Consider the following 26,730-nt stretch of genomic DNA (forward strand, 5'->3'; position numbering starts at 1 on the left):
CAAAGTTCTAAGATGAAATTTAAATGCTTGATTTAGATACTTGGAGATATATTCAGATATTTTTCACAAAAATACTATATTCACCTTACGGTAAACTGAAAAAGTATTCCTCTTTAAAATTAGTCCAATTTTGGGGGGCGCCTGGGTGGCTCAGTGGGTTAAAGCCTCTGCCTTCGGCTCAGGTCATGATCTCAGGGTCCTGGGATCGAGCCCCGCATTGGGCTCTCAGCTCCACGGGAAGCCTGCTTCCTCCCCTTTCTCTTCCTGCCTCTCTGCCTGCTTGTGATCTCTATCTGTCAAATAAATAAATAAAATCTTTTAAAAAATAAATAAATAAAAATAAGATTTAAAAAATAAATGCCCACTCTTAAAAAAAAAATTAGTCCGATTTTTAAAATTAATTGTTCTCCAGGTGATATAAACAATCTATGCTAACTTTATTAAGCCACAGTGGTGAAGAAGAGCCTAAGTACTTTAGTCAAAAAGCCTGATTTTACATGCCTACACTACTACTTACCAGACTGTGTGACCTTAGTTTAATTATTACTCCTCATGGGGATAATAACTCTCACAGTTACAGTGAGGATTAGATGAGATAACACATGAGAAGTACTCATAACAATACTGACACACAGTAAGAACTCAACAAATAATTTTAAGCAATTTTTCCTAATTTAAGTATATTATAATCCAGTGATACTCTTTTGTATAATTCTTTTTTTTTTTTAAGATTTTATTTATTTATTTGACAGAGAGAAATCACAAGTAAGCAGAGAGGCAGGCAGAGAGAGAGGAGGAAGCAGGCTCCCTGCTGAGCAGAAAGCCCGATGTGGGGCTCAAACCCAGGACCTGGGAATCATGACCTGAGCCGAAGGCAGCGGCTTAACCCACTGAGCCACCCAGGCGCCCCTGTATAATTCTTATATAGTATCCTGGTAACATATAGAGATGTAATTTTAAAAAAAGAAAAAAGGGGCGCCAGGGTGGCTCAGTCGGTCAGTTAAGCATCTGAGTCTTTTTTTTTTTTTTAAGATTTTATTTATTTATTTGACAGAGAGAGATCACAAGTAGGCAGAGAGGCAGGCAGAGAGAGAGGAGGAAGCAGGCTCCCTGCTGAGCAGAAAGCCCGATGTGGGGCTCGAACCCAGGACCTGGGAATCATGACCTGAGCCGAAGGCAGCGGTTTAACCCACTGAGCCACCCAGGCGCCCCTGTATAATTCTTATATAGTATCCTGGTAACATATAGAGATGTAATTTTAAAAAAAGAAAAAAGGGGCGCCAGGGTGGCTCAGTCGGTCAGTTAAGCATCTGAGTCTTTTTTTTTTTTTTTAAGATTTTATTTATTTATTTGACAGAGAGAGATCACAAGTAGGCAGAGAGGCAGGCAGAGAGGAGGAAGCAGGCTCCCTGCTGAGCAGAGAGCCCGATATGGGGCTCGATCCCAGGATCCTGAGATCATGACCTGAGCTGAAGGCAGAGGCTTAACCCACTGAGCCACCCAGGTGCCCCAAGCATCTGAGTCTTGAATTCATCTCAGGTTATGATCTTAGGATCCTGGCACTGAGCCCCATGTCAGGCTCTATACTCTGTGGAGATGCTGCTTGGGATTCTCCCTTTTCCTCTCCCTCAGCCCCTCTTCCCACTAATGCTCTCTCTAAAATAAACAAAATCTTTAAAAAATAAGAAAAAAAAAGCCAAGGTACTCTTTGATAAGTTATGGTAAGTTATGGATCTCAGTAACTTTTGGGTGAATGCTGATAAACCTCTTATGGTATTAAAGTTTTCCATCTATACCATAAACTTACTTTCCCCGCCTTTCAGTGGAACAATCCAAGAGATTCTAAATGATGGTATTAATCTGGAATTCCTTAGATTACTCCTTTAAGAAGAGAACTATGTTCCCAAATCAGGCTTTGGCTGCAACTTCAAATTATTCCAAAAATGGGGCTCGAGGAGATTACACAAATTTTCCGTGCACACCAATAGATCCCTACCTTCAATGTGTCAAGTGTATCTTTAATTGTAATTGTCTACTTGGAAAAAGAAACTCCAATATAAAATCAACTAAAGTAGTTTGTTTGCTGTCACCATCAAAATCATAATGAAACAGAACACAACAGCTGAGAAGCACAAACATTCCGGACATGAGTATGGTTCCAACTTGAAGGACCTGATTTTGGAGTGAGAGAGAGAACATCTTTAAAGAATGTTACGTACATAGCAGACATTAGCCATTTCAGTTGATAATGACTATATGCAGGAAAATGCATGCATAAACAAAATACCACCTTGACCCCAACATGGCATGTTTATGGAAACACTTCTAGACATCTCCAGGGAAATTAGACATCAGAAATGTCATTTCTAGACATCAGAAATTACCCATTTCTGACATGCCTTCAAAACCTAGACAGAAAAGGAAAGAACGGAGACAGAAAATCCCTGTTCGACCTAAAACTGATTTCTTTTCAGTTACAGCCCTGAAAAACTCTGCTCAGAGATCATGATCTTTTCAATAGGACTACCACCCCCCCACCCACATACCCTAGCCCCAAAACTGCTCTAAAGGAGCCAACAACATACAGTGAGGAAAGAAAAGTCTCTTCAATAAATGGTACTGGGAAAACCGGACAGCCACATACAAACGAATGAAACTGGACCACTATTTTACATCATATACACAAATTTACTCAAAAATGGAATCAACTTGGGGCGCCTGGGTGGCTCAGTGGGTTAAGCCGCTGCCTTCGGCTCAGGTCATGATCCCAGGTCCTGGGTTCGAGCCCCGCATCGGGCTTTCTGCTCAGCAGGGAGCCTGCTTCCTCCTCTCTCTCTGCCTGCCTCTCTGCCTACTTGTGATTTCTCTCTGTCAAATAAATAAATAAAAATCTTTAAAAAAAAAAATGGAATCAACTTGAATTAAGACCTGAAACCATAAAACTCCTGGAAGAAAACATAGGCAGTGAACTCCTTGACATCAGTCTTGACAATTATTTTTTGGATTTGACAACAAAAGCAAAGGCAGTAAGAGCAAAAACAAACATGTGGAACTATATCAAGAGAAAAAGCTTCTGCACAGCAAAGGAACCCATTAGTAAAATGAAAAGGCAACCTATTGAAAGGGAGAAAATCACAGCAAATCATATATTTTACAAGGGGTTAATACCCAAAATATATAAAAAACCTCAACCAGCTCAAAAAAAAAAAAAAAAAACCAAAAATGGTCAGAGAGGGGAAGCCTGGGTGGTGCTGTCAGTTGAGCACCCAACTCTTGGTTTTGGCTCATCTCACCATTGTGGATCAAGCCCCACATCTAGCTCTGTCTGAACTCAGTGTGAAGTCTGCTTCAGATTCCCTCTCCCTCTCCCTCACACTCTCTCACTCTCTCTTAAATGAATAAATAAAATCTTTTTTTAAAAATGGGAAGAGGGGCACCTGGGTGGCTCAGTCGTTAAAATGGCTGCCTTTAGCTCAGGTCATAATCCCACAATCCTGGGATTGAGCCCTGCATCCGGCTCCCTCCTCAGCGGGAGGCCTGCTTTTCCCTCTCCCACTCCCCCTGCTTGTGTTCCCTCTCTCACTGTGACTCTGTCAAAGAAATAAATAAAAATATTTTTTTAAAAAATGGGCAGAGAATCTAAATAGACATTTTTCCAAAGAAGACATATAGAGAGCCAACAGGTACATTAAAAGAAAAAAAAAATGCAACGGCGCCTGGATGGCTCAGTGGGTTAAGCCTCTGCCTCCAGCTCAGATCATGATCTCTAGGTTCCTGGGATCGAGCCCCACATCGGGCTCTCTGCTCAACAGGGAGCCTGCTTCCCTCTCTGTCTCTGCCTGCCTCTCTGTCTACTTGTGACCTCTCTTTTTGTCATAAATACATAAAATCTAAAAAAAAATTTTTTTAAAAAGACAAGAAAAAACCAAGTGTTGGCAAGGATGTGGAGAAGAGGGAATGCCTGGGCACTGTTGGTATAAATATAAACTGGTGCAGTCACTAGGGAAAACAGTATGGAGGTTCCTTAAAAAATTAAAAATAGAATTACCATATGAGCCAACAATTCTACTTCTGGGTATTTATTCAAAGAAAATGAAAACACTAACTCAAAAAGATACATGCATGTCCATGTTCACTGCAGCATTATCTGCAATAGCGAAGACAAAGAAACACCTAAGTGTCCACCAGTGGATAAAGAACATGTCTCTCTCTCTCTCTCACACACACACACAAATATTATTCAGCCATAAAAAAGAATGAAATCTTGTCATTTGAAACAACATGGATGGACCTTGAGAGCATTATACTAAGTGAAATAAGACAGAGGAAGACAAATATCATATGATATCACTCATAGGTGGAATCTAAAAAGTTTTTTTAATTTATTTTTTGAAGTTTTTATTTATTTGAGAAAGAGAGAGAAAAAAAAACTAATTTAAAAAAAAAAATTTAAAAGGAGAGGTGCACCTGGGTGGCTCAGTCAGTTGAGCAGCTAACTCTTGATCTCAGCTCAGGTCTTGATCTCAGGGTCATGAGTTCAAGACCCACGTTCGGTGTGGAGCCTACTTTCAAAAAAAATTTTTTTTGAAGGAGCTCATAGATACAGAAAACAAACTGGTGGCTGCCTGAGGTGGAGGGGTGGGCCAAATGAGTTAATAAGGGGGTCAAAAAAGCACAAACCTCCAATTATAAAATAAGTCATGGGATGTAATGTATAGTATGGTAACTACAGTTAATAATACTGTATTATAGGGGTGCCTGAGTGGCTCAGTGGGTTAAAGCCTCTGCCTTCGGCTCAGGTCATGATCCCAGAGTCTTGGGATCGAGCCCCACAAAGGGGTCTCTGCTCAGCGGGGAGCCTGCTTCCCTCCTCCCTCTGTCTGCTGCTCTCCCTGCCTGTGATCTCTATCAAATAAATAAATAAAATCTTAAAAAAAAATAAAAATAAAAAATACTGTATTATATATTTGAAAGTTATTAAGAGAGTAAATCTTAAAAGTTCTCACCACAAGAGAAAATACTGTAACTATGTATGGTCACGGATGTTATCTAGACTTACTGTAGTGATTTTTTTTAAAAAGATTTTATTTATTTATTTGACAGAGAAAGACGCAGTGAGAGACAAGTGGGGGATGGGGGTGGGGAGAAGCAGGCTTCAGGCGGAGCAGGAAGCCCAATGAGGGTTTTGATCCCAGAACTCTAGGATCATGACCCAAGCGGAAAGCAGACACTTAACGACTGAGCCACCCAGGCGCTCTATACTGATCATTTTCCAACATTCGTAAATTATCAACTCATTATGCTGTGCACCTGAAGCTAATATAACACTAATGCCAATTATACTATAGTTTAAAAAAAAACTGCTCTAGAGGAAAGTCTAACTTGAAAACTCAATCTAAAATATAAAGACTCAATCACTTCTTGGGAAAAAAGGAAACTAGGAAGGGAACATTTTCCATAGTAAACAGAAGAGATCCTAGTAACATTCTTTCCTCTAAGAATGATAGAAAGGAAACTGACAGTATTTGGGAGAATATTCAGAACCAAGTCTGCTCTTTAAAAGATAAATACTGGGGCGCCTGGGTGGCTCAGCGGGTTAAGCCGCTGCCTTCGGCTCAGGTCATGATCTCAGGGTCCTGGGATCGAGCCCCGCATCGGGCTCTCTGCTCAGAAGCCTGCTTCTTCCTCTCTCTCTGCCTGCCTCTCTGCCTACTTGTGATCTCTCTCTGTCAAATGAATAAATAAAATCTTTAAAAAATAAATAAATACCAAGGAATCCCCAACTTTTATAAAGACATGCAAATCTTGTGCTATCTAAGATTTGTTTAAGATGAGAAGCTAAAACAAATATCATCCTTCATTCCATTGTTCAGTTCTAAAAAGTTCTACTCCAAGAAGCTCTTCAAAAAGCACACTTCCATACGGTAATTTACACTTTATTATAAACAATAAATTTTTATTAAAAATATTAGTAGCAATAAACCTTTATGTCATCAAACAATTCTGTAACCGCCTGCCAACACCATACTAGCGTACAGCCTTCTTTAGAATTAAAGTGTGTGAAAGAATTTAAGGGCACACTTGCAGCATTCTCACACCACCAACCAAAACACACAGGGCTCGCACAAAGGAAAAGCCAGGTCCTAACTATAAAACATAAAAACCTGTGTGGGGGGTGCCTCGGTGGCTCAGTAGAGCAGGCTCAGCGGGAAGCCTGCTTCTCCCTCTCCCACTCCCCGTGCTTATGTTCCCTCTCTCACTGTGCCTCTCTCTGTCAAATAAATAAATAAAATCTTTAAAAACAAACAAAAAAAAAACCTGTGTACATTTAATAAGAACTCAATTATGCCAATAACACAATAATGTGTTCTTGCACTGATCAAGCCTTTTTCAATCAAGAAAAAAATATGGATGTGAAGATTTCAAAATAAAAATATGATATAATCCACAGCACTTACACTGCACTTCTTCAAAAACTAATGTTCATGACCTTTAGGATGAATTATTTCTATGACAGTAAATATGAAAATATCTGAGGAAAAATGTGTAAACTGATTAGTTTTTTAAAAGCCAATGCCATATGATGTTCCCACTTTTTTCATTTTTAGTTATGAAAGAATTTAAAATTCAGAAAAGTGAAATGATACATAATCCAAATGTAACAATTATAACATACTGCCATTTTTGCTTCAGGTTTTTATGAAACAGAAAATTGCAAGTTAGTTGATTTCCCTGCTCATTCCACTGTCTTCTCTCCCCTTTCAGAAGTAAAATTCCTACTGAAATTAATGTATCTTCTTCTAATCCATGGGTTTTTATAAATAATTTTGCAGCAGTGCCTGGGTGGCACAGTAGTTGAGGATCCAACTCCTGGTTCTGGCTCAGATGGCAATCTCAGGGTCCTGTGATCAAGCCTCACGTCAGGCTATGTGCTCAGCACAGGGTCTGCTTGGAATTCTCTCTCCCTCTCCCTCAACCCCTCCAGCTCGTGCAAATAAATCTTCAAAAGTAGTATTTTGCAGCATACATGTATGGATCCATAGACAACACAGCGTTATTTTGTTTTTAACATTCAGAAGGGGTATCGCATTCAATTTCTTGTAACCTATTCTTTCTTTGACAGTTTCCAGGATTTATCTGTGTAGACACACAAAAATCTCATTTGTCCATTCTGTCCATTCTGTTATTCTGTTACAGTAATAAATTGCATTAAAATACTACTGCTTGCTTATCCATTCCTCTACGGTTGGACAGTTTCCAAATTTTTCCTCTTACAAATACAACTGAAGGGGTGCATGGGTGGTTCAGTGGGTTAAGCCTCTGCCTTTAGCTCAGGTCATGATCTCAGGGCCCTGGGATCGAGCCCCGCATCGGGCTCTCTGCTTGGCAGGGAGCCTGCTTCGCCCCCTCTCTCTGCCTGCTGCTATTTGTGATCTTGATCTCTCTCTCTCTGTCAAATAAATAAATAAATAATCCTTTTAAAAAATACATAACTGAAATAAAAAATGCTAGTACATGTTTCCTGTTGTATAAATCCAAGGGATGGGGCACCTGGGTGACTCAGTCAGTTAAATGTCTGCCTTTGGCCTAGGTCATGATCCCAAGGTCCTGGGATCGAGACCCGCATTGGGCTCCCTGCTCAGGGGGGAGACTGCTTCTCCCTCTCCTCCTCGCTTGTGCTCTGTCTCGCTATCTCTGTATCTCTCTCAAATAAATAAATATAATCTTCAAAAAAAAAAAATCCAAGGCTTCACCGTAGGGTATATATACCTCACAAAATCTTGCCAAAAATTACACACCCTTCACCAGTGTATTAGGGTTTCTCTTCCCCACAGCTTTAACAATTGGTACTATTAGACTTTATGAAATTTGCACAAACTGAAGTGTTTGAAATAGTATCTTGTTATTTAAGAATGACCCAATTTTTATAGTTCTATTAGACAAATGGGCTTTCTCTTTGTCATATTTCTCTTTCTAGATTACAGATATCCAATATGCAATATACAATTTATTCCTCTTGTGCTCACCCACAGTCATATACTAAAGAATTTTAAATTTCACACTCAGTCTTTCAACAAAACAAAAATTTTTCTTTATAATTATGATTTTCAAGCTGGCATTAGCCTTCAGGAAAATGATGATATAGACTATCTTTAATAAATGCATCCCAGGGACACTGGGTGGCTCAGTCGGTTAAGCATCTGCCTTCAGCTCAGGTCATGAATCAAGCCTTGAGTTGGGTATAGCAATTTGCTCAGTGGGGAGTCTGTTTGTCCCTCTCCCACTGCCCCTCCCCACGCATGTGCTCTCTCTCATTTGCTTGCTCCCTCTCTCACAAATAAATAAATAAATAATCCTGGAGGGAAAAAAAGGCATTCCATGTTTCAGATTTTCATACTGTTCTGGGGCTCCTGGCTTGTTTAGTCAGTAAGTTCAAGCCCCATGTTGAGTACAGAGATTACTTAAAAATTAAAAATCTTTTTAAAATTTTTTCATATTCTTCTACTGAACAAAGGAGGTAAATATCTTACTGAGACAAATAATTTGGTCCTATCTTTTTAAAATAACAGTTTGGGGAGGATATAAATCACATACCATTAATTCTACATTTTAAAGTGTACAATTCAGTGGGTTTTGGTATAGTCACAAAGTTCCACCACTATCTAACTCCAGAACGCTTTCATTAGCCTAAAAGAAACTCCATGCCTGTTAGTAGTCACTCTCCATTATCCCCCTCTTCTAGCTCCAGCAACCACTCATCTACTTTCTGTATATTGAAATTCATCAATATATTCTTATTCATAGTGTTAAGAAACTTCTTTGGGTCATTTCCTTCAATGAGCCACTGACTAACACTTTTAACTGTTACACACACACCTTTCTTTACTAGGGAGGCTGTCTAATAACTTAGACTCCCTGAGGAAAAGGCACAATTTGTTCTAAAATCAGGGGTAAAACCTACCTATCAACATATGAATACCATTACCTCCTTTGCTATTACAATTATACTTGCCCAAAATTCAGTTCATTAGTTACATAGCCACAGTATGCACATCACTATTCTTTCTCTCAAAAAAGGCTGACGGTAATCAGGCCACTCGTACAAAGGCGTGAGCTGAACACAATGCACTGCAATGCCCAGTGCCTCGCTGGACTGAAGCAGCTCAGAGAGTTTAGGACACATGTTCTATCTCTTTTACCAAATGAGATTTTTTTTTTTAAATGCCTTTAAGAAATAGTGCTGCAAAAGAGCCTGAAGAGTCTAAGGGCCACTGAACAACTCACCCGATTAAAAGACCAGAGCCTTGTTTTGCCTATTTTCACAGGACTTTAACAGATGCCTACCAATGCTCCCAGTAACCTGAAAGCAAACATAGTCACAAGACAGCTCACCAGCATCTCAGAAAAAGAGCTACAATGTCTAGGGAAGAACAAAATGTGTAATAAGGAAACCACAGCTCCCTCCATGACACCAGGGGCCCAGCTCACAAACAAGACAGGCATAACGTTGGTAACCTTATCTTTTCTGGTGCCTAATTTTCCTGCAAAAACTGCTTTGGGATAAAAGAGGAAGGCTTCCAAATGCCCAAAGCAATGAATTCCATAGCCATACTACCTCTGGCTGAATTACACACACTCTAGGCACAAAATATAATACAAAGAGAATACTGCAAGGAACTAGTCTTGCAACTTAAGGAAAGCATAGTGAAGTCCCAGAAGCTCTCTGAAGTGGACCTTACAATTGCAACCATAGAGCAGTTCATAGAAAGTACACAGGAAGGGACTGCTTATCTACATTTTTCACCATGGTGATATGTAATCATCTGTCATCTGCATAGTACTTTATTATATGCCCAGACTATTTTTATAATCATGATTCTGGAGTTACTTATCATAATGGCTGAGTATGACAGATTAAAATTTATTTTCCTTTTTCTAGGTATTCGGATTACAACAGATAGGAGAACATCAGCATGGCAAAATAGATAAAGAAGACTTCCTTTGTCTCAAAACCCTGTCAAAAAGATGGCAGAACTGCTCAATTTTAGGGTTTGAGGAAACCTAGAGTATCCAATGATTTCAGATGATGAAGAAAGTAAAAGCGCAGAAGAGTTATAAACAATTTCCTCAATGTCAGCAAATTAGGGGCAAAGGCAAGAGGAAAACCCTGGCCTCCTGATTTCCAATTCAGGATTTCCACATTAGCATATTCCTTTTCTGTAAATAACAGAATAGGTGATTGCATCAACCCTATGACGTAAGTACTAGTCTCTCCAATTTCGAGATGAGGAAATGGAGGCATTTCTCACAAAAGTGAGAAACCATCCCCAGATCACATAAGTAGCAAGTGGCTGCCTTACTTGCGGTAACATTAATTGCTATTATAAATGAACCCCCTCCCAATAAATAAATAAATAAATAAATAAATAAATAAATAACAGAATAGGTGAGGAAGACTCTGGGCTGTTTGGTTCAGCACATGTCTTTTGTCTTTTTTTTAAGTTTTATTTAATTAAGAATCTCTACACCCAACGTGGGGCTGGAACTCAGGACCCAGAGATCAAGAGCTGCATGTTCTTCCAACTGAGCCAGTCAGGAGCTCTAGTCTTTTAAAATGCCAAATCTTTCCTCATACTGGCTTATCCAAAAAAAAAAAAAAAAAAAAAAAAAAAAAAAGTTACAACAAAATCCAGACCTGTTATCATTTCTGCCAATCTGAAAGGGAAGAGTAGCTCAATAAAACAGACCAGGCAATGCACTGGAATTACAATGAATCCCACAGGATTATATGGATAGCAAATGAAACAAAGATGAGAGATTCTGTTTAGGCCTCAATACTACTGAGTAAGAGAGTTCCATGGTATAACTTGTTCTAGATATCTGAGGTCAAGGATTATTACTTCAACTTTTGATTTTTAAATTTTTATTACAATATTCTATAAACTTTTTTTAATCACATAGGCTCGATTTTTAACAATAAAACAACAGACAGCATTTTTAAACCATCATTTAGAGCAGAAAGGACAGAGCTGGGTGGGAACAAAGCGTGAGAGGAAACCAGGAGTACAATAAGAATCCAACTGAGGAAGTCCGAGAGAGAGATGAGGGTGGCTTAGCCAACGGCAATAGTGGAGGAGATAGGCAGAAATAGTCAGACTTGTTTATCCTTGTGATGCAAAGATGGTTCAACACATGCGAACTATTTAATATGATGGACTACATAAACCGAATGAAGGGTAAAAACCACATGATCGTCTCGGGGTGCCTGCGTGGCTCAGTCAGAGCATCCAGCTCTTGATTTTTTTTTAAGATTTTATTTATTTATTCGACAGAGAGAAATCACAAGTAAGCAGAGAGGCAGGCAGAGAGAGAGGAGGAAGCAGGCTCCCCGCTGAGCAGAAAGCCCGATGTGGGGCTCGAACCCAGGACCTGGGATCATGACCTGAGCCGAAGGCAGCGGCTCAACCCACTGAGCCACCCAGGCGCCCCCCAGCTCTTGATTTTGACTCAGTTCAAGTTCTCAGGGTCCTGGGATCCAGTCCCATGTCAGGCTCTCCAATCAGCGAGGAGTCTGCTTTTTCCCTCTCCTTCCGCCCCTCCTTCTGTTCACATACAGGCGCGCGCTCTCTCTCTCTAAAAATAAGTCTAAAAAAAAAAAAAAAAAAAGATCATCTCGATAGATGCAGAAAAAGCATCTGATGAAATCCAATACTCTTTCATGGTAAAAGTTCTCAACAAGGGGTGCCTTGGTGGCTCAGTCATTAAGCGTCTGCCTTCGACTCAGGTCACAATCCCCGGGTCCTGGGATCCAGCCCCGCATCAAGCTCCCTGCTCCACAGGAAGCCTGCTTCTCTCTCTCCCACTCACCCTGCTTGTGTTGTGTTCCCTCTCTTGCTTTGTCTCTGTCAAATAAACAAATAAAATCTTAAAAAAAAAAAAAAAAAGACTTAAATGTAACACACCTGAAACTGTAAAACTCCTAGAAGAAGACACAGGGGAACAGCCTCATGACATGAGTCATGGCAATGACTTCACAGACATGATACCAAAGTACAGGTACCAAAAACAAAAACAGACCAATGGGACTATACCAAACTAAAAAGCTTCTGCACAGCAAAGGAAACAATTAATAGAGGAAAAGGGCAAGCTACAGAATGAGAATAATGTATCTATAAATCACATATCTGGTAAGTGGTTTATCTCCAAAATATATTAGGAATTCCTACAACTCAAAAACTAATAACCCAATTTAAAAATAGGCAAAGCACTTGAATAGACAGTTCTCCAAAGAACAGCATAAAACCACAATGAGTTATCACCTCATACCTGTAGGGATGTCTATTATCAAAAATACAAAAGACAGCAAATGTTGACAAGGATACAGAGAAGCTGGAACACTTCTACACTATTGGTGGGATTGCAAAATGGTAGCCATCATGAAAACAGCATGGAATTTTCTCAAAAAAATTAAAAATAAAACTTCTGCATGATCCAGCAATCCCACTTCTGGGTATTTTTCCAAAATAACTGAAGTCAGGATTTTGAAGAGGTAGCAGCACTACCAAGTCAATGCAGCACGGTTCACAACAGGCAAGATGTGGAAACAACCCACAGATTAGTGGATTTAAAAAGTGGTATATACACACAATGGAATATTATTCGGTCTTAGAAAAAGAAGGAAATCCTGTAATATGCAATGACACAGATTTTATGACGCAGAGTTTATGCTAAGGAAAATAAGCCAGTCAATCACAGAAGATAAATACCACCACAGATACCATGGCTTCACTTATATGAGGTATCTTAAATGGTCAAATTTGGGCTCCTGACTGGCTAAGAGCATGTGCCTCTTGATCTGGGGGTCATAAATTCGAGCCCCACATTGGGTGTAGTGATTACTAAAAAAATAAACTTTTTTTTTGAGAGAGAGAGAAAGAGAGAGAGGGAGAGAGAGAGAGGGAGAGAGCATGGGAGAAGGAGAGAAGGAGAGAAGGAGAAGCAAACTCTTTGCCGAGCAGAGGGCCTGACACGGGGCTCAGTCCCGGGACTCTGTGGTTGTGACCTGAGCCGAAGGCAAACGCTTAACCGACTGAGCCACCCAGGCGACCAGTTTATTTTTAAATAAACTTTTTAAAAAAAATTGTCAAATTCATGGGGTGCCTGGGTGGCTCAGTGGGTGAAAGCCTCTGCCTTCGGCTCGGGTCATGATCTCAGGGTCCTGGGATCGAAACCCCGCATCGGGCTCTCTGCTCAGCAGGGAGCCTGTTTCCCCCATCTCTCTCTCTGCCTGCCTCTCTGCCTACTTGTGATCTGTCAAATAAATAAAATCTTTTTTTAAAAAATTGTCAAATTCATAGAAGAATAAAATAATGGTTGCCGAGGGGCTATAGGGAGAAGATTAAAGAGGAAGCTGCTAATCAATGGGTATAAAATTTCAGTTATGCAAGATGAATACGTTCTGCTATACAACATTGTGCATATAAATAACATTACTGTGTTGTACACTTAAAAATCTATTAAGAGGGCAGATCTCAAATGTTATCATAATAAAATATAATTTTAAAAACAAAAACAAAGTCACAAGTGGGATATATTTTACAGCTTGGGTTAGAATCTTATGAACATAGATCTTAAAGCAGTATTTTTCAAATTATAATTTGTAATATCTTGGTCACATAATCAATTTAATAGACTAAGATCAACATTTTGCAATTAAATAAAATAAAAACTATCAGACTGCACCACATGTAGTAAGGGTATTATTTCATAAAACTTTTGTTTTAGGAATCTATATACTTATGCATACAAGTGGGTACCGATATAAAATGTCTCTAATTATGAGTTATAGCCCAAAAAAGCTTGAGAAACTTTGCTAGAAGCTGAGAATACTTATCTTCCCTAAAATCTTTGTCAAAGTCCTTCATTAGGCTCAAGTGAAACAAGCTACAACAAGTTTAATTACATTCCTACTATAATCTTATTGATCTGCCAAAAAAAATACATCATTTGGTCTTTGGAGGAAAAAAAAAAAGAGAACAGTACAAGCAATATTTAAGCATCACTGGAATGCTAGGCATAAATTATATTATTTCTACCAATCATGGAGATACACAGATTACTAAAGAAATAGAACACCAATTTTCTTTAACGACCACACAATTTTAACCATTCGACTACTCCTAATGTTAGGGATTAAACACCACCAATGTATACTTACTTTCTGAATTTTCAGGAAAATACCTTACTCTCCCAAATGAGAAAATAGGACCTAATTCTCCTTGAAGAATATAGAGTATATATTCTAGCTCTGAAATATTCCTTCAGAAAACCTCCTGCCTTAAGCAATAATCTTTTTTAACAACAGATAAAATAAAACTGTATTTACCAATTCACCAAGTCTTTGGGTTTGAGTAGTTCACTCTCTGAGCAATGTTATTGGCATGGGGGGTGGATAATTCTTTGTTTTGGACTATTACCCTTGGTCCCTGACCACTAAATGTCAGTGGTGTATCCTCCCTCCTCTATAGTCACTGCAAGAACCAAAAATGCCCCCATACTTTTCCAAATACTCTCTAGAGATAACAGCACCTCTGCCATTAAGAACCCCTGAAAAATTTAGCTGATACTCTCCTTGGAGTATCTCCTTAGATTGTCACGTAATGAACTGTGGCCTCCAATTCAGGGTAGAGATGTCAGTCAGCTATCAATGCCTTGAATTTAACCATTTCCAAGGCAGCATTAAGATCATATGGTCTAAAGTAGAGAGAATATTTACCTTTTCTTTTTTTTTCCTAGCACAGGCAGTCCTTTGGGTGTTATTTTTAAAATGGTATACGGCAAATGTAAACATTTAAGAAATAAAAGGTTAACATATGGATTCTACAAGTATTCTAAGTTAACTGTTTATCTCCTTTCCTGCAAGTTTCACAAAGAAAGGACAGGACAGAGAGAATTATAGAAGAAATGTCTAAAATCGTTTCCTTGAACAAAGTCTATAAGTACATGTATATGTTCATGTCTACATGTCTAGTGCACAGATTTAAAGGAAAAGTCACTGAGTAATACCTGACTAGTTTTATCAGGTTGAAAAGAATATCTAACACTTACTAAATACTTGTGACCAGAAACAGTAGCCACTGCTTATTCAATCCTTGCAGCAAGCTTATGAGGGCATTATTATTTTCCACAGTACACAGAGGAGAATACTGAAGTACAGAGAAGTTAAATAACCTGTTCAAGATCACCTAGTGATTAAGTGGCTGAGCCAGGGTTCAAACCCAGATTAACTCCAGAGCTCTCCTTAAGAGCTGTATTGTTTCAAGGGACACATAAGAAGGTGGGAGGAAGAGATTTTAAAAGCAAAAAGAGGGGTGCTTGGGTGGCTCAGTCAGCTGAGTGTCCAACTCTTGATTTCCGCTCAGGTCATAATCTTAGGATCAGGGGACTGAGCCCTGCTCTGTGCTGAGCATGGAATCTGTCTCAGATTTTCTCTTCCTTTGCCCCTCCCCCACCTAAAAAATAAATAAATAAAAATAATAAATGGGAAAAATAAAATAAGTAAAAGCAGGAAATAATCTGTCTGAAGACTATGAAAAGGTTATCAGCAAAAATTCCTATGACCCAAAAAAAACTAGATTTTCATCCCAAGGCTCTTCAGCAACAGTATTTAAACTCTTCATTTAGTTGTTCATATTACAAAGAAGCTCAAATTAAATGAACTGTGAACTCCATTTCATACATATCACCTTGCACATAATACTCAACTTTTAAACACCGTTAGCCTGTTTACTTTACTGCTTAGGTGTCATTTCTATTGTGATAACCACATGGTACTTCTGTACAAAAGATATTTTAAAAATCAGTATTACTCTGGGGCACTTGGGTAGCTCAGTGGGTTAAAGCCTCTGCCTTTGGCTCAGGTCATGGTCTCAGGGCCCTGGGATGGAGCCCCGCATTGGGCTCTCTGCTCAGCAGGGAGCCTGCTTCCCCCACCCCCCTCTCTGTCTGCCTCTCTGCCTACTTGTGATCTCTGTCAAATAAATAAAATCTTTAAAAAAAAAAAGTCAGTATTACTCTGATCAATTATATATTACAAAGGGAAAAAAGGCACCTACACAATGGGCAAATCTGGCAGACAGGAATTTAACCAAATGTGAATTTAACATCACCATTAATGAAACTACCATTGTGGGCCTCAGATGTTCAGCATTAAGAAAAGACAAAACAGGGGCGCTTGGGTGGCTCAGTGGGTTAAAGCCTCTGCCTTCAGCTCAGGTCATGGTCTCAGGGCCCTGGGATCGAGCCCCGAATGGAATCGGGCTCTCTGCACAGCAGGGAGCCTGCTTCCTCCTCTCTCTCTGCCTGTCTCTCTGCCTACTTGCAATCTCTGCCTGTCAAATAAATAAAATCTTTAAAAAAAAAAAAAAAAGAAAGAAAGAAAAGACAAAACATCCTGCCCACAATACTTATCCTTAAGCAACACAAGCGGAAAAAGATATATTCAAATTGAAGGATAGTCTACAAAACAACACATCTCTTAAAATGTCAATGTCATGAAAGACATCTTCCTTCCTAAAATCGGGCTTTAGGAACTGTCTTGGGGTAAGAGCCAGGACAACTAAAGGACATTATTAAAACCAAGAAAATACACAATAGAGACGGTATATGAGATGATATGTCAGTAGTACTAAAATCTGGAGTATAAAACTGTATGTGGTGGTGTAGGAGAAATCTCTTTATTCTTTGGAAATGGATGCCGAAATATTTTGGCATGATGTCTGCAAGTAACCCTTATATGTTTCAGCAAAATATAAACACGCTGCATGTGTGTGTGGAAAGAGAACACAAAAATGTGGCAATATGTCCAAAACTGATCAATTTAGTCAAAAGGGTATATGGGTAACCACTGTACCATTCTTTACACTTGTCTGAAGGTTTAAATGTCATCAAAATAAAAGGTTGGGGCAGAAAATACTCCAAGACACAAAACTCAGGAATCTTAATGTAAATATTACCTAGGATTAAGGCAGAATAAGAGAATCATTCTTTTTCGTGAGGCACCTGGGTGGTGCAGTCAGTTTAGCACCGGACTCGGTTTCTCCTGGTTTCGGCTCAGGGCTCAGGCCGTGATCAGGGAGATTAAGCCCTGCATTGGGCTCCGTGCTCAGCAGGGAGTCTGCTTCAGATTCTCTCTCTCCCCCTCTCCTTCTGCCCCACACTCTGTGCTCTCTCTTCCTCTCTCTAAAATAAATAAATATTTTTAAAAAATCATTCTCTTTGGTAAAAGTAAGAAAAGCAGAGAAAGGAGTCAGGAAGCAGAAGTCATGAAGCAGGAAGGATAGGAATTCAGACTGCTGTGACTCCGATCTCTATCTTTTTTTTTTTTTAAGATTTTATTTATTTATTTGACAGAGATCACAAGTAGGCAGAGAGGTAGGCAGAGAGAGAGAGAGAGAGAGAGAGAGAGGAGGAAGCAGGCTCCCCGCTGAGCAGAGAGCCCCATGTGGGGCTCGATCCCAGAATCCTGAGATCATGACCTGAGCCAAAGGCAGCGGCTTTAACCCACTGAGCCACCCAGGCGCCCCCCGATCTCTATCTTCCTGTCCTCGTAACCCCAAGGACAAACACCCTATTGGCAAGAACCAAGTAAGCAAAGCTCTGTGCGCAGAAACAGTGGGTATTTACTCACCCACCAATATTTATTAAATATCTATGTGTCAGACTCCATGGCAGCAGCACAGCAGTATAAATAAGAACACAGACTCTGGAATCTGAGTGTGCAGGTTCAAATCCCAGCATTACCAAATCCCAGCTCTACCATTTGCTATTTGCGTATCTTTTAGCAAATTACTCAATCTCTCTGTGCTTTGATATCTTCATTTTTAAAGGGAAGATAATAACACCTAATTTAAAGTGTTGTTATGAAGATTAGATGACATAACAAATGGGGCACCTGGGTGGCTCAGTCAGCTCAGAGGGGAGTCTGCTTCTCCCTCTCCTGCCTCTCCCCTGCCCCCAACCTTTCCCCCCAGCTTGTGCTCTCTCTCTCAAATAAGTAAAATCTTAAAAAAAAAAAAAAATTTAAAAAGCTCTTTTATTTCTTGCTTATTTATTATGTTTTTATTTATTTTAAAGATTTTTATTTATTTATTTGACAGAGAGAGAGAGAGAATCACAACTAGGCAGAAAAGCAGGCAGAGAGAGAGGAAGGGAAGCAGGCTCCCTGCTGAGCAGAGAGCCCAACGCGGGACTTGATCCCAGAAGTCGGAGAACATGACCTGAGCCGAAGGCAGAAGCTTAGCCCACTGAGCCACCCAGGTGCCCCTATTTGTTTTTAAAGGGAATCATTTATCTGGTTATTTCTCTTTGTATATATAGATTAGATATTTGTTAACTGGAGAATTCTGCTCTGTACATGAGTGTTCAGATGCTAGGTAAATAAGGTAAATGATATTCTAGTACACCTGAACTTTGAAAAGTTTTTTTTTTTTTTTAAGATTTTATTTTTAAGTAATCTCTACACTCAGCATGGGGCTTAAAATTTAACCCCGAGATCGAGAGTGGAATGATCTGATTGACCCAGCCATGCACCCCAAACTTTTAAAAGTTTTATTGGAGAATCAGTTCTCTATTTCAGCATAGTAAACTATTCTAAAACTCAGCAGCTTAAAACAACTATAAACATTATCTCAGATGGTTTCTGTGGCTCAGGAATATGGAAGCAGGTTAACTGAGTGATTCTGGCTACAAGGCTGTCATGTTTCTGGGGGCTCCGGCTATCTGAAGGCCTGCCTGGGGCTAGAAGATCCACTTCTAAGCTTACCCACACGGCTGTTGGCAGCAGGCCATCATTTCTCACTGGCTATTGCTGGAGACTCAGTCCCTTACCACATAGACCTCTACATAGGACTACCTGAGTTTGTCAAGACATAGCAGCTGGCTTCCCTCTAGAGCCTTCTGTCTCTATGGATTTGCCTATTCTAGACATTTCATATAAAAGGAATCATACAGTAAGTACCCTTTCATGAGTGGCTTCTTTCACTCAGCCTAATGTTTTCAAGGCTCATCTGTGTTGTAGCAGGTGTCGGAACGTCATTCCTTTTTAAGGAAGAATAATATTTCATTGTATGGATAAACCACATTTTAAAAATTCATGTATCAGTTAATGGACATTTGGCTTGTTTTTACTCTTTGGCTCTTATGAATAATGCTGCTATGACCATTTGTGTCAAGTTTTTGTGTGGATGCATGTTTTTGTAGTTCTTAGGTATATACCTAAGTGTTGAAGCCTGTATTTTATCCCTCTGTACGACTGCAGTAGAATTCTAACTGGACTTGTCACCTCTTTAATTGGTCTTTCACTTTGCTATCCAAGTGATATTTCTGACATGGAGATTTAATCACATCTTATCTCTATTTCTGTGTTTTCAGTGGCTCCTTGTAGCTTTCAGGAAAAAGTCCAAACTCAGCTTATCACATAGGCCATTTCTGATCTGGCTCCTGCCTTCCTTTAAGATTTTCCTGCCATGCTTTTCATTCTTGTTCACTTAACCTCAAATGATGTCATGCTTTTGCCCATTAAAGTTTTCACGCTTCTACCATTGTCTCGAATGGTTTATCACTCTCTTTGAATGGAATATAACTACTTATTCTTTAGAAATCAGCTCTGGTTCCATTTGTGATAAACTTTATTATCTTTAATTAACTTTAACATTTTATTTATTTATTTGAGAAAGAGAGAGCGTGTGCACAAGCAAGAGCGAGGAGCAGAGGGAGAAGCAGAAGCAGACTCCCCACTGAGCAGAGAGCCAGATGCAGGGCTAGATCCCAGGACCCTGAGATCATGACCTGAGCCAAAGGCAGACAGTTAACTGACTGAGCCACCCAGGTGCCCCCCTTTATTTAAATACTCCTTCTCTGTGCTATTACAATACTTTTACCATAATGCTTATCATGCTGTTTTCTGGACATTGATTCTTGTTTGTTTCTTCAGGTAGATTATAAAACCCTGAGGGAAGGAGCCATATCTTCACTGACTTAGTATCTCTAGGCCTAATAGTAACACAAAAATGTAACTAGTATCTATTGCGTTGTTTAATATATAAATGCCTGGCAATCATTTGCAATGATGTGGATGTAACCAGAGGGTATTATGCTGAGCGGAATAAGTCAATCAGAGAAAGACAAATATCATATGATCTCCCTGATATGAGGAATTTGTGAGGCAGGGTAGATGGTTGTGGGGGATAGGGAAAGAAAAAAATGAAACAAGATGGAATCAGGAGGGAGATAAACCATAAGAGACTCTTAATCTCACAAAACAAACCGAGGGTTGCTGGGGGCAGCGTGGGGGGTTAGGGGTAGGATGGTGGGGTTATGGACATTGGGGAGGGTATGTGCTATCGTGAGCGGTATGAAATGTGTAAGCCTGACGATTCACAGACCTATAACCCTGGGCAAATAATACATTATATATTAATATAAATGAATGAATGAATGGCAATATTCTAGCATTTTACTTTTTTTAAAGATTTTGTTTATTTATGGGGCGCCTGGCTGGCTCAGTAGTTAAGCATCTGCCTTTGGCTCAGGTCATGATCCCAGGGTCCAGCGGAAAGCCTGCTTCTCCCTCTCTCACTCCTCCTGCTCGGGTTCTCTCTCTCGCTGTATCTCTCTGTGTTAAATAAATAAACAAAACCTTTAAAAAAAAAAAAAGATTTTGTTTATTTATTTGAGAGATTGAGAGAGCGAGCACATGCAAGAGACAGCACAAGCAGCAGAGAAGGAAAGCAGCCTCCCCGCTGAGCAAGGAGCCCGATGCAGGGCACAATCCCAGGACCCTTAGATCATGACCTGAGCCGAAGGCAGACACTTAACTGATTGAGCCACCCAGGTGCCCCAATACAAGACCGTTTTACTGAAAGGCCTGAAGCGTTACAGAATAATGTCTTTCAAGGGGGAAAAAAAACAACACTTCAAATAAAAGCTAAAGCCACTCTTTAAGAAAGGTTACATTTTTAAAAAGTGGTTAAAAAAAAAAAAGAGGAATAAAAATAACAAAAGGGTAAATGTGTGACCGGTAATAAGAAACTTTTTTAAAATTCAATCAATTAACATGTAGTGTATTATTAGCTTCAGAGCTAGAGATCAGTGATTCACCAATTTTCCATAATACCCACTGCCCATTACATCCCGTCCCCTCCTTAATGTCCATCATCAGTTACTCGATCCCCCATCCCCCTTCCCTCCAGCAACCCTCAGTTTGTTTCCTACAATTAAGAGTCTGACAAGGGATCTTTTGGGGGACCTGGGACTGTAACACTGGAGTGTAGCAATGGTTGCACAACTCTACAAATTTACTAAAAATCATTGACTTGTACACTTCCAACAGGCAAATTTTGCAGTATATAGATTACATATCAATAAAGCTGTTTCTTAAAAACGTATTTGTTTGCTGAAGCAAGAAGGGAGAATTAGAGTTTCTCTGAAGAAAGAAAGCAGTGAAGAGAAAAAGTACAATAATTCAAAAAAAAAAAAGGGGGGGGGGCGCCTGGGTGGCTCAGTGGGTTAAGCCGCTGCCTTCGGCTCAGGTCATGATCTCAGGGTCCTGGGATTGAGTCCCGCATCGGGCTCTCTGCTTAGCAGGGAGCCTGCTTCCCTCTCTCTCTGCCTGCCTCTCCGTCTACTTGTGATCTCTCTCTGTCAAAAAAAAAAAAAAAAAAAAGTACAATAATTCATTCTACAGACAGGAAAATAAAAATGAAAACTGCACAGATTCAGATATACTAATGTTTCCATTTTAGCCCAATAAAGGACAGTATTGTGTCACTGGGTTACTCACTATAAACCTTGCTAAGACCACAAAAGCTTACCGTCTTAAGAGTAAAAAGACAATAGATTGGGAGACGTTCAATGTGGAATCAGGAGAAGGAAAACTCCGACTTAATGTCCTCTCACCTAGGAGAGAGTTAACAATTTATTCTGATCCCACGTTATTGCATAGGCCTGAGATGTAGAGATGGTACCTCCTATCAGAACAGAATTTCAAGAGGAAATTTAAAAGCAGAAAATCAAATCTAGAATCATCTTAAAAGAATGTATGACAATTTCTTTACCAGTAAGATGACAACAGTCAATTCCCTCAGCCAGCAAAACATCCAAATAGGGGATTTTTTGGTATTTCTGGAGAAGAATAATTTGCATTGGTTCAGGGGGTTTTGCAGAAGCTGCCGGAGATAGCAGCGCTGTCTTTTACTTACCCACGTCCAACTACAGAGATCAAGTGAAACTGCACCTATAAACAACCACAATTCACATTTGCTTTGAGCTATGAAAATATTAACCTACTCTGACCTCCCCTGCACCAACATCAGCAAAGCCTGGGTCAAGAGTCTCAACTTCCCAAAACAGCACAGGTGTCTCTAATTTCAGACCTGCTAGTCTCCTTTCTGCCTTTGGCTAAATCAGTAGCAAGTCTGTTTTTATTTTCTAGATAAAAACAAAAACAAAAAATTCCACTAACTCGTGTAGGTATTTTCTTTTTTTTTTTTCCTTCACAAAAGAAGGTTCTAGCAGACATAAATGACATAATGAAGACATAAATGAAGCAACATGTACCAAGATCTAACTCGCTTTCCTCTAAATGGCTAAATAAGGGTCAAAGTAGCTCAAGGTGGTGATATCCATGAGGTTATAAACACTCAGATTTGAAAAAGTATAATGTCAATGAACTTTATATATTTCAATAAAAGAACATAGTGTGAAAATAGCATGCCTAATAGCATTTACAGTAGTGTACCTAATCCTTAGTAGGAGTTCAGTAAATTTTAGTTTCTTTCCTTTCCACTAATTCTTACAGTATTTCCACGAAATAGTTCCTGTTTATTACTACCCCAATAAAAAGCAGGAAAACAGAAAGAAGAGAATCTCCTGAGTGACCACCCAGACCAGACCCAACATTCAGGTCTCTAGATGATAATGAAGGGAAGTCATCTGGAGAAGTTAAACTTTCATCAACCCTCCCTACCTTAGGCAGTAGTGTCAATTCCAAAGACCATGGTTCCCTTTGCTACAGAAAAGTAGCTCAGTGAGGCAGCTGGCTGGCTTAGTCATAGAGCATGCAACTCTTGATCTCAGGGCTGTGAGTTCAAGCCATACACTGGACATAAAGATTACTTAAAAAAAAAAATGGTAACTCAATTGTCTTTCCTTATGGCAATGTACTTATGACTGCTGTTCTTGCAAGTTGTCTCAAGAACTTTTGCTGTTTTAAGTGCAAGAGTCCAAGGCTGTCATCAACCCACAGAACCTTATATTCAAGTTCACAGGATTCCTGGTTGGGAGGGTTGTAGGGAGTAGTATCGTTATTTTTTTTTGGCTATCAAGTTCACTCTCTGAGTGATCCAAGTTTCCTGCACCAATGAGCAATGGGATCTCCACATACCTAAGACCACAGGAAACTAGAACTATGTGAACTAGCCCTACCTTACTTTGACAGGAAATGTTCTGACAGAAATAGGTTTGCAGAGCTGTGTGAAGCTGCCATCTATAGCTTTTTTGTGGGCATCTGACACAAGACAGATATAGGAGCCCAAGCCATATCTGGTGTATTTTTGTTTAGCACAGAGCTGAAGCTAGGAACACAAGCATGCTGTGTCAAATCAAACTCTAGTGGGTGCAGATAGACAGATTCTGTCATCAGTAACAAAATTTACAATTGCCATGATTGCCTGGCTACTGTCAAAACAGGCCCTTTGTTGCATTTAGTCTACCATTCACATAAGCTACTGAGTGTCAGAGTAACCAGAAGAATTAGCTAGCCTGTCACTGGCCATTACCCCAAGGTGGTTTACAGGATGGCTCTAATACAAGAACTTCTGGCCTCCAACGATTGGATCATGGTTTGTACACACATGTGTGTGAATTCATGGTTCTGTTCTATAACCACCAAAATTTTTAACTGGTTGAGCTGTTTCTTGGCATTCAATAAATTCTGAAAAGACACTAGACATAGTACACAACATTAGATAATCAACAAAGAGAGACCATCATGGGGCTATGATTTATTCTAGTTCAGCAGAATTGAAAATACTAACAAAACAGCTTAGGAAAGGAGCAGGAAAAAGCAAATAAACCTGGGACCTACCTTGTTTACAACTCCCACAGACAGATGAAATTCAATTCCATGCCAACCATACCCCTCGATCACTAAAACACAAAGAGAAAAATAAAAGTTCACGCAATATAAGCAGTTCTTTTTTTTTTTTAAAGATTTTATTTATTTATTTGACAGAGAGAGATCACAAGTAGACAGAGAGGCAGGCAGAGAGAGAGAGAGAGAGAGGGAAGCGGGCACCCTGCTGAGCAGAGAGCCCGATGTGGGACTCGATCCCAGGACCCCGAGATCATGACCTGAGCCGAAGGCAGCGGCTTAATCCACTGAGCCACCCAGGCGCCCCAATATAAGCAGTTCTTGAAGTTCCTAAAGGGCATTTGGTTTCAAAGGTATAAAGCTGTTTATCTCCTATCTTCTTCATGCCTACAACAGTGGTTAAGCTCTGTCACTGGCAAAAAGGCCCAAATAGGTGGAGTTAAATAGTAGCTAACACTTGACTGAGCACTTACTATATACGCTACGCACTGTTCTAAGCACTTAAAAATACTAATTTAATCCTCAACAACCCTATGAGATAATTATCTTATTAAGTCATTTTATATCCAAATTGCAACTGACCTATACCTCTGAAAATTGCTCTTACTGGTGTTAAAAAATGGCTTTTAAATAAACGCAGGTGATCTCAACTACTGTAGCTGGGCTGTTTCAATGGTTGACATATCTAGAAATGTTTCATATTCATCCATTCATTATGTATTCCTCGAGACCCAACAATGTGCTAAAGAGGATTCATCCTCTGTCCCTTAGGAGAAACTAGTTGGGAAGATCAGACTATAATAGAAGAAATGCTTCAAGAAATGGAATGCCCTTTTGAGGTACATCCTTTTGTAAAATCATTCAGTAAAAATAATAAGCTTTGAGAAAAGGGGAGGAAAGCTTCACATAAAAGCTGGACCTTTAAAAACAGGTATAGCAGCAAAGAGAGGAGAAAGGCTTTTCAGGCAAGGAAATGATAACAAAAACATGGTGGCAAGGACAGACACCGTGTATCTGAGATCCTTCATAATCTGATCCCACCCAGCCACTGATCTCCCTCCCTCCCCCATTAGCTAATACCAAACTTCTTACTTCTGGGACAATCTTTGATAGTCCCACTATTTTCCTACTACATAATAAAATGTTCTTCCCCCCTTTTCCCTGGTAAGTAACATCAACTAATCTTAGTACATGGTAGGCACTCAATACAATATAGCCACTTAGAAATAATTTTTATTATTAAAGATCCAATTGAAATATTTTTCTAAAGCCTTTTCCAATTCCCCAGAGTTAATCTACTCGCCTCCCCACTACACTCACATGGCATTTGTCCATCTTTCATTAGAACAATAAAATATTTTATGGTCCCCAGGTTTCCTTTTTTCCTTTTCTCTTACATGTACGAACAGAAACCATCTTTCATACAATTCAGTGTTCCCTAAGACCTAACACAATGTCTGGCATATAACAGGTGCCCATATAATGGGCAACAATTCTTGTTGACTGAAATACCAATTGACTGCTTACAAAATAAATAAAAATAGGATTCCTCTAAAATGTCAGTTCCTTTAATATATTTAAATGATTCAGTGTGTCAAAATCTAATGCACTTTTACATTTTCATGAATACATCTGCCACATAATTATGCTAACAACTCAGGTACAAAAAGTCAAAGTGGATTCACTAAAAACTACCAGGCTCACTAGTTTTTGCTTGACAACAAAATGAGGTCCCATTCATGCCAACTGAGCCAGAAGAAATTAACTGAAGTGATAATTTAGATATTGTGGCCGGAGACCATACTCACTGAAATAGTGCCAGTTTCACTGGCAGTCTGTATGTTTAAGTAGGTGTTCATACTGGCTTTAGTCATGAATCGTAGAGGTTACAGATTTAGAAGTCCAATCATAAATCCATGATTTATTTATAGAAACTTTCCATATGGAAGGAGTTTAAGAAGTAAAACAGCAGCCTTTTTGCCTGCCGAAAACAGAGGGTAGCAGAGAGCCAAAGGAATAAACCCTCTACTGGCTCTGCTCTTGGCACTGTTTAAAGCATAGGAAGAAATGTGCAGGGCAAGCAAGAGCCTTACTGAAAATCAGTCACCCAGGACAACGGGCAATTCGAATGTCTGTGCTATTCAATGCTTAAATATTAATTTTTATATGTGCCCAAGTTCACTTAAAGCACAACTTGTGGCTTGGAACTTAAAAAATGTTCTAATGTGCTGGTTTGCCCACATATTAATGAAGTCAGCCAGGTTTTAACATGCCAAGCTTAAAATACTCCCTAAATCATTATGCAAAGATATGAACTCAATCCTGCACTCTCAGGAAAAGACACTTAAGGGAGAAAGACGAAAGCAGTAGTATTTCAAGGGAAGCCATAACAGAAAATGTCAACTCCTACAGAGTGATGAGTTATCTTTTAAAAGTAGATGAAGAGGGGCGCCTGGGTGGCTCAGTGGGTTAAAGCCTCTGCCTTCGGCTCGGGTCATGATCCCGGGGTCCTGGGATCGAGCCCTGCATCGCATCGGGCTCTCTGCTCAGCGGGGAGCCTGCTTTCTCCTCACTCTCTG

General features: G+C 39.6%; 1 protein-coding gene across 3 annotated transcripts in view; it reads right to left on the reverse strand.

The window, feature by feature from the left end:
• The window catches only part of MRTFA (myocardin related transcription factor A), a 201,962-nt gene that overhangs the window by 141,017 nt on the left and 34,215 nt on the right, over window positions 1–26,730 (reverse strand). For all 3 annotated transcript variants that reach the window (XM_047742459.1, XM_047742458.1, XM_047742457.1), the window contains exons 2-3: window positions 24,146–24,207; window positions 22,116–22,182 (exon numbers count right to left, since the gene is read on the reverse strand). In XM_047742459.1, the coding sequence (XP_047598415.1) occupies window positions 22,116–22,157 (42 nt within the window). In that variant the 5' untranslated portion in view covers window positions 22,158–22,182; window positions 24,146–24,207. The remainder of the gene's footprint in view (window positions 1–22,115; window positions 22,183–24,145; window positions 24,208–26,730) is intronic.

This window comes from Lutra lutra, chromosome 8 (assembly GCF_902655055.1).
Source record: "Lutra lutra chromosome 8, mLutLut1.2, whole genome shotgun sequence".
In the NCBI taxonomy this organism is placed as follows: domain Eukaryota; kingdom Metazoa; phylum Chordata; class Mammalia; order Carnivora; family Mustelidae; genus Lutra; species Lutra lutra.